This window comes from Passer domesticus, chromosome 32 (assembly GCF_036417665.1).
Source record: "Passer domesticus isolate bPasDom1 chromosome 32, bPasDom1.hap1, whole genome shotgun sequence".
In the NCBI taxonomy this organism is placed as follows: Eukaryota; Metazoa; Chordata; class Aves; order Passeriformes; family Passeridae; genus Passer; species Passer domesticus.
This window is the reverse complement of record NC_087505.1, coordinates 332,959-345,494: the sequence shown is the minus strand read 5'-3', so window position 1 is coordinate 345,494 and position 12,536 is coordinate 332,959. Positions and strand designations below refer to the sequence as shown.

At 49.5% G+C, this 12,536-nt stretch overlaps 4 protein-coding genes across 4 annotated transcripts; 2 read left to right on the top strand and 2 right to left on the bottom strand.

Annotated features, from left to right (window-relative positions):
* The first annotated feature begins 1,969 nt into the window (after positions 1–1,969).
* On the top strand, positions 1,970–2,635 carry LOC135288048 (keratin, type I cytoskeletal 9-like). Its single transcript, XM_064401333.1, has one exon. The coding sequence runs from the start codon at positions 1,970–1,972 to the stop codon at positions 2,633–2,635; it is 666 nt and encodes a 221-aa protein (XP_064257403.1).
* Positions 2,636–5,149: 2,514 nt separating this feature from the next.
* On the bottom strand, positions 5,150–5,653 carry LOC135288047 (scale keratin-like). The gene has a single exon (XM_064401332.1). The coding sequence runs from the start codon at positions 5,651–5,653 to the stop codon at positions 5,150–5,152; it is 504 nt and encodes a 167-aa protein (XP_064257402.1).
* A 2,685-nt stretch (positions 5,654–8,338) lies between these two features.
* On the top strand, positions 8,339–8,893 carry LOC135288046 (scale keratin-like). The gene has a single exon (XM_064401331.1). The coding sequence runs from the start codon at positions 8,339–8,341 to the stop codon at positions 8,891–8,893; it is 555 nt and encodes a 184-aa protein (XP_064257401.1).
* A 783-nt stretch (positions 8,894–9,676) lies between these two features.
* Positions 9,677–12,143, bottom strand: LOC135288355 (claw keratin-like). Its single transcript, XM_064401708.1, has 3 exons — positions 11,917–12,143; positions 10,422–10,737; positions 9,677–10,283 (listed from the first exon to the last, which is right to left on the bottom strand). The coding sequence occupies exons 2-3, from the start codon at positions 10,720–10,722 to the stop codon at positions 10,099–10,101; spliced, it is 486 nt and encodes a 161-aa protein (XP_064257778.1). The 5' UTR covers positions 10,723–10,737; positions 11,917–12,143; the 3' UTR covers positions 9,677–10,098.
* Between the last annotated feature and the right edge of the window lie 393 nt (positions 12,144–12,536).

The following is a 12,536-nucleotide window of genomic DNA, read 5'->3' as shown; positions in this document are numbered from 1 at the left end:
AGAGATCTCCAAGCCAAACACCCTTCATCAATCACCAGAAACATCAGGAGGGATTTAGACATGATGGATATTTTGGGGTGGTTGTCACAGACAAATATCTCACACAAATATTGGTGTCATCAAACCCCAGACTGGGGTGGGGGGTTTGGTTCTAAATCAAAGTCAGCTGAAGAGATTTGAGATTTGAAATTTGAGGTTTGAGATTTGAGATCTAAGATTTGAGATTCGAGATTTGAGATCTAAGATTTGAGACTTGATTCTCAGTTGGAGCTATGGGAGGGAAGTTACTCCAGTTTGGAGCTGGAATTTCATCCTGTTTTTCCTGGAAAAGGTGGTCAGGCCTTGGAAAGGGCTCCCTGGAGGTGTCCACCAAGGAACACCTGGCTATTGGTCTGGGTGACCAGGTGGGGATCAGTCCCAGGTTGGACTCCATGACCTTGGAGCTCTTTTCCAACCTCAACAATGCTGAAATTCCATGATCATCCCATATTTCACATTTCTATCACGATAAAGTTTACTGTTGGTGTTTACATAACTCCTATCCCCACATTTCTGGTGTTTCCAGACCTGATTGGAAAACAGAACATGAGGAGCTGATATCGGGGTTAAAATCTTGCAACAGAACCTGAACAAGCCCTGTCAGGCCCCGGTGACATCCCCGGGTTTGACAGCTCTGCCAGTCAGCAATTCCTCCTTGACTCCTCAATTAATGTGAAACTTTCTGGGTTCCTCCAGTTGGGTTGGGAAATATCAATTTACAGGGAAAATCCTGGGTTCTGCTGCTGGTTCTCCCTTTCTGGTGGCTCTGGGAAGCAGCAGCACTTCCATCAACTCCCCAAAATCCAGATTTTGGGGTGGAAAGAGAAATATTGTGCACAAAACTGATTTATTAATCAATAAATCCATCAAGTGGATCTAAACACATTCCAGCTTCAATTCCAGTGAGGCCCAGGGATAGCACCAGCTCCAAGGTGACATCCTGGGGGTCGGAATGTGGAACAAATGGGATCAAACCCAAGGGGTGCAGTGCTAGGAATGTGACTTGGGATTAATAATGAATTTATCACGTCACTTAGGAGAACAATTAGGACAATTAATGAAATAATCCAGCCAGCAAAACATGGTTTGGTAACGCGTGGGAAGCTCTTGCACAAAATGCAGCTCCCATCCTACTGGGGGTCAGGAAAGGTATAAAAGAGCTCTTGGAATTCTGCAGTGCCATCCACGGCTGCTCCTCGTCTCCACTTTGCCAGACCGGGTAAGTTGGATCTTCTTTGTCCTCTGTGTGAATAGAGGAAAATATTTTTTGTCTTTTCTCTCCTTCACAAAAGATGTCTTCAGGAATCTTTCTAAACTCTTCCTCCTTTTTCTTGCTCATAGAAGGCACCAGAGCAGGATTTCTTCCATCTGGTATTTTGGGCATTGCAGTTAGGATTTATCCTCTGCTTCAGGTATCTCTCCATCCCAAAAGCTGTCTCCAGAACATGGAGGGCTTGCTCTCCTGCAGAACCTGTAGTGCCCGGACATCCCATGTGCTTTTCCAGGCTTTAAAATCCAAAGTCCCATCCATGCCTGCATTTGTAGGAACAGGATCAATGAGAAGACTGGAATTTCCCAGGCAATGGGATCAGTTCAGGGTTGTTGGTGACCACCACAACTTTGTCTTATGGTCCAACAAACTCCTGGGTATGAGCTGCTTCCAAAGGCCCCTGAGTTTGGCTTTGCTCTCCAGGATTCCCAGCACTTCCAGGGCAGCAGGAAACCCTTTGGGAATCAGCAGAGCTCAGTGCAGAAAAACGCAGAAAAAGGGACAAACCTCACTCTTCCCAACCTCTCCTTCCCCCCTTTTTTCCTGCCTATGGAAGGCACCAGAACAGGATTTCTTTTTCCTGTGGAATTTTGGGCACTGCAGTTCTGATTTCTGTGCTGCCGCAGGTTGCCGTCCATCCCAAGAATGTCGTCAGGAGCGATGGTGAGCAGTGGCTGCTCGTCCCCGTGCGAGGTGTCCTGTCCCCAGCCCTACGCGGACGCCTGGAGCCAGCCCTGTGTCACCTCCTGCGGGGACTCGCGGGCCGTGGTCTACCCTCCGCCTGTGGTCATCACCTTCCCGGGGCCCATCCTCAGCTCCTGTCCCCAGGAGAGCATCGTGGGCACCTCCTTCCCGTCGGGGGCCATGGGATCTTCTGGGTCCGGGGGCGCCATTGGGGGATCCTACGGAGGGGGCAGCGGCTCCCTGGGGGGAATTGGGGGATCCATTGGAGGGGGTTCCATGGGGGGATCCTACGGAGGCAGTTCCACAGGAGGAATTGGGGGATCCTACGGAGGCGGTTCCATGGGGGGAATTGGGGGATCCTACGGAGGTGGTTCCATGGGTGGATCCTATGGAGGGAGCAGATCCTTTGGCTCCGGGGGCTCCTATGGAGGGAGCAGATCCTTTGGCTCCGGGGGCTCCTATGGAGGGAGCAGATCCTTTGGGGGCAGAGGATCCTTTGGCTCCTCAGGAGGGGGCTTCGGGGGCTCCTGTGGTGGGGGCAGCTCCTTTGGGGGCGGCTCCTGTGGAGGGGGATCCTACGGAGGGGGCAGCTACAGCTCCAGGAGGTTTGGAGGAGGAAACTGTGGCTTCTTTTATTTCTGAGGCAGCCTCAGCTCCCCCGGCAGCAGCCACAGGCTGGGCTCAGCTCCTGGGGAAGCTGCAAGCCAGGGACATCCCAGGAATCGCCTTCTCCGGCCTTTGTGGATTTGCATCAGTTCCCAAAGCCCTGGGAATTTTCCTTTGTGCTCCCTGTGTGTGACTCTGCCCCAAACCCTTCCTTGTCATTAAAGTTCTGTTGCATTCAAATTCCCATAGTTGTTGGTTTGTTTGTTTGTTTGTTTTTTGTTTTGGTTTTTATTGTTTGTTTGGTTGGGTTTTTTTTCCAAGTAATGTTTTTGCCTAATTCAGGAATTTGGGAGGGTTGGAGGCTCTAGGATGAGAACCAGGGCCAGTTATCCCACTCAACACCGGGTTTGAGGAGGGGACAACAAATTCTCCACCATGAATATTTCCCATTGAAGCTCTTTTATATCCCTATTTTTGCCTCATGTTTTCCACATTTCTCCTACAAATCCTTCAGTTGGAATCCACTTTGCCCAGAGCCAGCTGAAATCCTCCTCTCTTAAATCCTGGAGTGACTTTCAGGCCACTTTAACAGGAATTTGTAGCTCTGATTTCACCTTGTGACACATTCTGGGATTTGCTGAACTGGAATTCTGTGGGATTTTGCCTCCTCTCTCTGGAGCTTCACCATGATTGCAAACAAATTATCTAATTGTTTTCCAATTGAGCCTCTTCTTTCAGCCCCATTAAGGTTTTGCTTGGAGCTGATGAATTTATTGTGTGCCATCATTAAATTAATCACAGATTAAAATTCCTAAACCTCTTTAGGCACACCAGGAATTTAAGCAACTTTAGTAGTGTGTCATTCAATTTTCTATTTACCTCCAGAGCTGTCATTCAATTTTTTAAACCTATTTTCAGCTAAAACAGAAAGCGAAAAATTTGATTTTCCATGCAGGAATCTCTCATAGGGACAACTTCTTTTTCTTGATATTTCCCATATTTCAGTTCATCCTTCTTGATTTCATAAATATTAAGGATTCTGTAATGCAATAAAAAGTATTAAAAAAATATTTTAAACTTTTTTTTGGGGTTCCTGCTCTCCTTCCTGAGTTTTCCAAGGGAGTAAAGCCAGGTTTTAGGTCACCTTTGGCACATCTTTAGACCTGGGGCTCACCCAGGGTTCTCTCTGTTCCCATCCCGACAGAAAACAACAGCGCCAGGCGGGATCCGAGCTCTTGTGTCACTCCTCCCTTAGGAAATTCTCTCTTGCACAGCCTGGTGACATTTTGCTGTCATATAAAAGCAGCCCTTTGATGATGCCACAGTCGGGAGAAATTTCTCCACATCTTGAAGCGTTTGGCACTTCCAGCTCAGAGTGACAGCTCAGAAATCAAGGACAGGTTCCTTGGTGGATTTCCTCTCATTCCCATCCTCAGTCCTCACATTTTTATCTTGGTTCACGTTCTTTGATACTCCTGAAAATGTGCTCAGTTTTCCTGAACCTCAGAATTCTGCAGGGAATTGTGATAATTCCAAAAACTGGTTCTAAATATGGTGGCAGAATGGACAGGGAACAGGACCAGGACAAGAGTGAATGGCTTCAAGCTGTGCTGGGATAGGCTCAGGGTGGGAAATTTGGGAAAATTCCTCCTGGAAATGGTGGCCAGGGAGGTTTGGAGTGGCCACCCCTAGAGGTTTCCAAGGAAGGACTGGAAATGGCACTGGTCTGGTGGGAGATGGACCTTGACCAAAGGTTGGACTTGATGACCTTGGAGATTTTTTCCAGCCTCAACGACTGGATTTTATGATTCCAGGAACTAACAGAATCCTTCAGGAGGGAGGAGCTGAGCAAAACCAGGGTGTAAAATAAAAACCTTGTGGCTTTCCAGCTGTCAGCTGACCACATCCCACCCCTCACTTGTTCATCAAGAGAGACAGAGACCTCCATGCCCCTCAGAGAACAACTGAACCCTTTTGTGCTTGATTTTTGGGTGCTCATCCAACCCTCCATTTCACAACTCCAATTAATTAAACAATTACCTTCCAATTACCACAAAACCCCATAATTGCTGCTCACAGAACCAGCTCGAGGAAGCCTCGGGAGGTAGAGGAGAGGATGGGACCGAAACGGCCCCGCAGTTAAAGGAAATCCCAACAAAACATGATGATGCAGGAGGATTTTAATAGGATACACTATGAATGACACCAAACAGACACTCCTTCCTTCAGCCCACTGCCCAAGAAGAATCCACCTTCCACCCATTGTTCTTCTCCTGTCAGGGCTGCATTGACAAGCTCTGTGCCAGGCCTTTCAAGCTGTTCTGTTTTTCTTCTCTTGGCACAATGGAAAGAAGGAGCTGGCACTGAAGGGTGATTAACAGAGGCTGTTGTTAATTAAAGACAAAGGGGAAATGCAGGGAAGAGGCGTGGGCCCAGTTCCCAGAGGTCCTGAGCCAGGGTGGCTCCCGTTGATGTTTTTGCCATCTCCAAAAGCCGGTCCCAGCTGCGGGTCTGGATCGTGGGGCTCTATCTCCCAGATCTTCAGCTGCCTCAGTTTCCCAGGCGGGATCCACGGCTGCTGCTGGTGTAGAACTTCCTGAGGTAGCAGCCCCCCGAGGAGGAGCCCCCACATCCAGAGGAGCCCAACCTCCCTGACACACCCCCAGAAGAGCTCCCAGATCCATAGGAGCCCCCAGATCCATAGGAGCCCCCAGAGCTATAGGAGCCCCCAGATCCATAGGAACCCCCAGATCCATAGGAGCCCCCAGATCCATAGGAACCCCCAATTCTGGACAGGCCACCAGAGTAGCCTCCCATCCCTGAGCCATACGAGGAACCACCGGAGGGCTGGGGCATGGATGATGCCACGATGCTTTCTTGGGGGCAGGAGCTCAGGATGGGGCCAGGGAAGGTGATCCACACGGGTGGGGCGTAGACGAGGGCCGTGGAGTCCCCACACGAGGCCACGCAGGGGCCAAGGCCTCTGCTGTAGGCACAGGGCTCAGGGCATGCCACCTCGCAGCCGGGCAGGCACCGGGAGCTGATGCAGTTCATGGTTCTCAGGGCTGGAGGAGGAGCTGGGAAAGAGAAGATGGAGTCAGGGAATGTCAGGGACAGCAAATGAGATCCTTGCCCTTCCTGCTCATGGAATTCCAGGATCCCCAAGGTTGGAAAAGGGCTCCGAGAGCATCGAGTCCAAGCTATGCCCAACCCCTACCTGGTCACCCAGACCAGTGTCCAGGAATTCCTTGGACACCTCCAGGGGTGGCCACTCCAAACCTCCCTGAGCCACTTCCAAGGCCTTTTCCCTTTTCCAGGAGGAATTTTCCCAAATTTCCCACCCTGAGCCTCCCCTGGCACAGCTTGAGGACGTTTCTGGCTCTGTTCCCTGGGATCAGATCCCAAATTCCCCCTGGAGAAGCCCAAAATTCCCCCTGGATCCTCCTTTTCTCCAGGCTGAGCCCCCTCAGCTCCCTCAGGATTCTCCAGACCCTTCTCCAGCTGCTCCAGCCCCCAGTGACCTTCCTGACTTGAGGGACCCAGAACTGGCCACAGGATCGAGGTGTGGCTTCACCTCCTCCTTCAAATCCTCCTGTCCTGGGACACCATTTCTCCCTCCCCTGTAGAAGACACCTAGGATTTAGTTTTTCAGTAAATTTAAGCTTTAAATTTGTGCCTCAAGCTTTGAAAAGCCACAAGAAAAATTCAAATAACTCCTAAAATTCCATCTTTAAATATCAAATTGATTTCTTCCAAGTGACTGCAGTGAGACTCCAATTAAAAGCAGGATTTCACTGCCACGTCTCCTGGCTAAAATCCCCAAAATCAAGGAACGAGTCCTATTTTAAAACTATCACTACAGAGAATGAGAGCGAGCAAAGACCAGCTTAAATCCAACTCACCTGGAGTAGCAAGAGAAGTCAGGAGAAGGTTTGAGGAGACTCCTGAGAGGTTCCTGCTTTTATACCTCTTTGGAGGCAGCTCCTGGGGTATGAAACATCCCATAAATCTCTCACCCTTACCAAATTCTGATTTTTTTCCTCTGTGTGACTCCTCTAACGCCTGTAATTATTTTCATAGTTTCCAATTAGCAAATCAACCCTCGACATATACAATCTGACTCTCATATCATAAATTTGGCTTTTTCATTGTGTGGGAATTTTACAGCCTGGTTCCTGTGCAACATCCCAGGGATGACTGGATTTACAATGGAACCTGACCCCTGCCTGTTATTTTTCATTAATGATTTAAGTGAGGCCTGGACAAGATTTCAATCCTGCAAGTCTGCACTAAAGAACGGCTTGGGTTGATGATGAGATAATTTTGAAGGTCAAACTCATTTGTGAAGAGTTTCAGGAGGAATTTCCTCATGGAAAGGGCTTTGGAAGGGGCTGACCAGGGGGGTTTGGAGTCCCCATCCCTGGAGGTGTCCAAGGAACAAGTGGACATTGTTCTGGGTGACCAGGTGGTGATGGGTCAAATGTTGGACTTGACAACCTTGGAGGGCTTTTCCAACCAAGATGGTTCCAAGGTTCCAAGTTTGGGATCCACCTTGGGGCACAAAGGCCTGGTGACCTTGGGCTGTGCCCTTGCAGAGGCACTGGTGACATCCTGGTGACAACGCTGAGCTCAGCATCCCCAAAATGAGTTTTGATTAAAATTACTCAGAGGTTTCAGGGCTTAGAGGACCTCACATGTCACTTCAATGCCTTTGAAATGTGTTTTGCTGTCTCATCCCCTCAATCCGTGGGTGCACGAAGGGTTGCAAAGAGCCCTGACCCCCATCTGAGGTTGGGTGATTCTGGCTGGGAGGGATTTCACCCAAATTGGAGGATTACACCCCAATTGTGTGAGTGACATGAGGGGAGCCACCTTCTTGCGAGTCACTGAAGGAAAATAAACACAGAGATCAGCTCCTGTTTCTTTTGGAACCAGAATGATGCTGAAAGGATTTTCCTCCATGAAGTCTGAGACAAAAGGAGACTTTTGGGTGTTGGGTTTCTGTCACTCAAAGCAGGGCTGGAAATGATCAGCAATTATGAGCTGAAATGAAAACAATTGCAAGGCTTAAGAGGATCTTTTCCTTTGTAAGTGATAAGAATTTAGTAAATGATGGGTGACATCACGTCCTCCTTATTGTCTGAAAATGGAATAAAAGGGGAGAGACCTGAGAAGTCTTCCATTCTCGCAGCTCCACTGACTTATTCCCTCCAAGACATCGAGGTAAGTCTGACTTCATTGTACTCCTCAATACTTTGAAATTTCTCCTTTTTTATCTTGCAAAATTTTAGGAGTTTTAGAAAAAGCTGAGGGAGAGAAGAGTAGATTTAGAAAAGTTGGGGGAAAGGGAAGTACAGAGCAAGGAAGATTTTCCTTGGGGACTTTCTGAAGGCAAATTTTCCTGTAGATCTACTGGAAAAGGGAATTAATGGGACTATTCTGGGCAAGGAATTGTTTAAGGATAAGTTAGTTCAGCCCCAGAGAAAAGGGAAAGATTTTTTTCTTTTGAGAGATTCAGAAGAAAAAGAGATGTGGTGGTAGGAAAGGAAGAACTGAGAAGCCTCAAACAGCTCAGGAAGGAAATAATAGGAAAAATGGGAATCTGTGAGGGAGGATTGAACCGAGAGCAGCTGGAGAAGGACAAAGTACAACTGGTTCATACTGGGAACCTGTGGCCTGACTGTGCTCCTTCCTTGACCTCACATTTCCTCTCCCAGCTTGATCCCAAATCCCAAGAAGATGATGTCAAACGTCGGCTCCGAGTGCCTGCCAGCCTGCGAGGTGGCCTGTTCCCAGCCCTGTGCCTACAGCAGGAGCCTGGAGCCCTGCGTTGCCTCCTGTGGAGATTCCAAAGCTGTGGTGTTCCCTCCTCCCGTGGTCCTCACCTTCCCGGGCCCCACCATCAGCACCTGCTCCCAGGAGAGCGTGGTGGGAGCGTCCCAACCCATGGTTCTGGGTGCTCCCATCCCAAGCATCTCCGATGAGCCCTATGGGGTGGGGAGCTCCTTTGGGGCTGGGAGCATGATGGGAGCAGGACCCTCCTTTGGATCCGGGGGCTCCTTTGGCTACGGGGGCTCCTCGGGGGCCAGGGGTTCCTTTGGATATGGGGGTTATGGAATGCAGAATTCCCGCGGGTCCTGTGGCTATGGGGGCGCCCTGGGGGCGAAGGGTTCCTTTGGGTCTGGGGGTGCCTTTGGCTACGGAGGCTCCCTGGGAGCGGGGGGCTCCTGCTACAGCCGGAGGTCCCGCAGCAGCCGTGGCGGATCCTGCATGGGGAGCTGGGGCTCCTCCTAAGGCCAAACAACCCAGAGGATGAAAACCCGGGATCCAGATCCACGGCCAAGCCTGGAATTCCGAAGCTGATCCCTGAAAACCAGGCCCACATCTCTTCCTGCTGTGCCTCATCTTCAATCAAACGCTGTTCTGCGGGACGACGTCTCTCCTGGAACTCTTTAAATAATCTTGTTCTGTGTCCTTTCTGGTGGGGTGGAAATGCTTCAGAATTCCATCTGGGGTTTTCTGTAAAGGCCCCAACTTCACCTTATGAAGTGGCTTTTGTCACGCACAGGGATGGCCTGGCTGCCCTGGGACCACCCAAGAATTGCTCTGTTTTGTTCTATTTCATTTATTTCACCCTAATAAAAATCTTTCCAAATTGCATTGGCAGCTTCCTGGTTTTCCTTTCCACAGAATTCCAGGATCATTTAGTCTGGAAAAGACCTCCAAGGTCATCAAGCCCAACCTTTGATCCCCACAAAATGAGGTCACCCCTAAGTATGCCATCCTCCATTACCCTGGCTCCAAGGGTAAACTTGTTTTAACTGGGAGCTGCTCCAATCCACCCCCAGAGGTTTTTCCAATCTATTGGAAATTATTCTGTGTTATTTATTGAATAGTGTGGAATAGATCAGAAAGGGAAAACAGTTTATTGAGGAATTTCAGACTAATTATATTTGCATTAAAGCAGAATTAATTCCCCTCTGATGAGAATTAATTACTGCACAAGGATTCCCTTCTTCCAGACCAGTTTGTAACTGAAACTGTGGTGAAATAAAAGCCAGAACCCGAGGCTGTGATGCAACAGGGCTTTAATACAAACAAAAAGTGGGATGAGGCAGTGCAAAGACAAAGAACAGAATCTTCATGTCAGCATTCCCATTCAGCATTCCCATTTCAGCATTCCCATGCCAGCATTCCCATTTCAGCCTGGACTCCAGTCCAGCATTCATTCCAAGACATTCTTTTTCCAGCCGGACACTTTCACAGCCAAGTCCCATGACTGATTTGACTCTTCATGTTCAGGGAGTACAAAACACAACAGGAGCAAGGGACAAAGGGAGGGAACATCGGGATCCTAAGCCTTGGATAAAGCACAAACGAGATCCAAACAACCCCAGCTCTGACCCGACCAGCTGGAGCAGAGACTGCTTGGAATTCCTAGCTCTCAACTACTACTCTGCATCCTATTTTTCCTTTGGACATTCCTCAGCTTTAAAGGGTTAAAAAGGCCCGTAGTTCCCATAGCGATACCTGTAGTACCCTCGGGAAAAATAGGGATAATAATTCCTACCATAGCCTGAGAAATAGGAGCCGCGGTAGAGACTTCCAAGCCGTGACATCCCGCCTCCGCAGGATGAGCCCCCTCCCATTCCCCCGCAGGAGGAGCCCCCTCCCATTCCTCCTCCTCCGGAGCCCCCTCCCATTCCCCCGCAGGAGCCCATTCCTCCCCCTCCAGATCCCATTCCTCCCCCTCCAGAGCCCCATCCCGATCCCATCCCACCTCCTCCAGACCCCATCCCTCCTCCAGACCCCATCCCACCACCTCCAGACCCCATCCCTCCTCCAGACCCCATCCCACCACCTCCAGACCCCATCCCACCCCCTCCAGACCCCATTCCCCCGCCAATTTCAGGGATGGACGACCCAACGATGCTCTCCGTGGGGCAGGAGCTGATGATGGGTCCTGGGAATGTCACGACCACAGGTGGGGCATAGACAATGGCTCGGGAGTCTCCGCAGGAGGCGATGCAAGGCTCGCTGCAGGCGTCGACGTAGGGCTGGGCGCACGTCACCTCGCAGGGTGAAGCGCAGCGGGCGCTGAGCAGTTGGCCATAGGAGGACATCGTTCCCGATCCAACCTGGAAGGGCAAGAAGGTCCCAGCCTGGTGAAGGCACAGCCTGGGAAGGATGGATTGGAAGGATGGGGGAAAATCCCTTAGTTCTGGAGTTGTGTGTTTAATTCTTTAAGTGATGCCTTTTAGAGGTAAAAAATGTTCCCAGACTTCTCCAAGAGAGAGGGAATCCAGGTGAAGAAAATGTGTTTTGTCCCTAAATTCTGAGGGATGAGGCTGAGATATCCGGCAGAAAATGGATGGTGTATGGGGGATTATTCCCATTGGAATTTGCTGGAAAGGGAGCTGGGAATGTGGATTTGCTGGGTGGTGTTTGGATGAGCAGGTGCAGATGTGTGGGATTAAATCATTTGAATAAAGGAGTTTGTGGTTAAAAAAATTAAAATTATAATTTTAAAAAATCATCATTTCTAAGGCACAATCTGCTTTTCCATAAATTGCACCAATCAAGAGAGATGAATTGCTCCTGATTCTGTTCCCACTCCTCTCTAGCGTTCCATGGAATCACAGAATGGATCTTAAAGATCCAGTTCCAACCCCTGGCATGGGCAGGGGCACTTTTCATAGACCCCAAACCCTGTCCAGCCTGGCCTTGGACAGTTCCAGGGATGGGGCTGCCGTGGCTTTTCTGGGAATTCCATTCCAGGGCCTCCCCACGCTCACAGGGAAGGACTTATCCCTAAAATCCCATGTAAACCTCCTGTCCATCAGTGGGAACTCACTCCCCCTTTTCCTTGCACTCCATCCCTTGGAATTTGTCTCTCCCCTTTGTCTCCTTCAGGTCCTGAAAGGCCACAACTGGGTCACCCCAAAACTTCTCTGTATTTTTGTCCTGTCTCTATTCCCAGAATGAATTCTGGGAAGAACCTTCCTGTCCTTCTCCCACTTCATTCCCTTCCCTGTTCCTTTTGGGAATCAATCCCACCCTGATCCCAGGTTTGGAGTGACCCTTCTCCATAAATAAATGCTCAATTCCTAGAAAATTCCTCCCATCAACACTTTTAAAACTCCCATTCCTTTGCCCCGTTTTATCCACCTTAACCCCAAGTCCCACTTCCCACGCAAGAACGGGTTTGGAGAATAAACTCTATCCTGATTTAGGATAGGATATAAAACCTCAGTTCAAAGCTCCCCATAAACCAAATTACCTCTAATTAGGAGCTGATTCAGTTAAATCTGACTTACCCCGTCAGCAAGGAGAACGAGTCAGCAGAGGCAGCTCCAGGGCCACCAGTCAGGAGCACTTTTATATCCTGTCATGGAGAAGGGAAATTGGGAGCCACCTTGACGCAACCCCTTGTGAAATGGAATGTTTTCCCTGCTCCTGCCTCCCCTTGTCGCAACTGTTTTGATAACGCCTTAGGATTAGGAGATAATTCCCAGTCCCACACAGGGCGCTGCAGGTGCTTCACCCTTCCTGGGCCTTTGCTGGAAATCTCTCCATCCTGGGGGATGGAGGAGGGATTTTTCCCTAAAAATGGAGGGGGATTTTCCTTAAAATATTCATTTTGTGTGCGCGTGGTCCACCTCATGAGTTTTTATGGAATTTCTGACTTCTAAATTGCCAGGCCCACACAGCAATGTGGGATAATCCCCAAGCGTACAGGTGTTTCAACCTTCCAGGGTCTTTGTTGGGAATCCCATCATCCACTGAGGGGGATTTCCCCTAAAATATTCATTTTGTGTGTCTGTGGTCCCTTTGTGTTCACCCCGTGGGTTTTTATGGAATTTCTGACTTGGAACATAAATTCCCAGGCCCAGGCCTAGAGGTGCTTCACCCTTCCAGGGCCTTTGTTGGGAATCCC

Bases quoted from the DNA above. Each gene is read 5' to 3' on its own strand.
- LOC135288355 (XM_064401708.1), bottom strand. From the start codon at position 10,722: ATGTCCTCCTATGGCCAACTGCTCAGCGCCCGCTGCGCTTCACCCTGC. The intron at 10,284-10,421 runs GTGGTGGGATGG...GGGGCTCCGGAG, and splicing joins AGGAGGGATGGGGTCTGGAG to GAGGAGGAATGGGAGGGGGC.
- LOC135288048 (XM_064401333.1), top strand. From the start codon at position 1,970: ATGGTGAGCAGTGGCTGCTCGTCCCCGTGCGAGGTGTCCTGTCCCCAG.
- LOC135288047 (XM_064401332.1), bottom strand. From the start codon at position 5,653: ATGAACTGCATCAGCTCCCGGTGCCTGCCCGGCTGCGAGGTGGCATGC.
- LOC135288046 (XM_064401331.1), top strand. From the start codon at position 8,339: ATGATGTCAAACGTCGGCTCCGAGTGCCTGCCAGCCTGCGAGGTGGCC.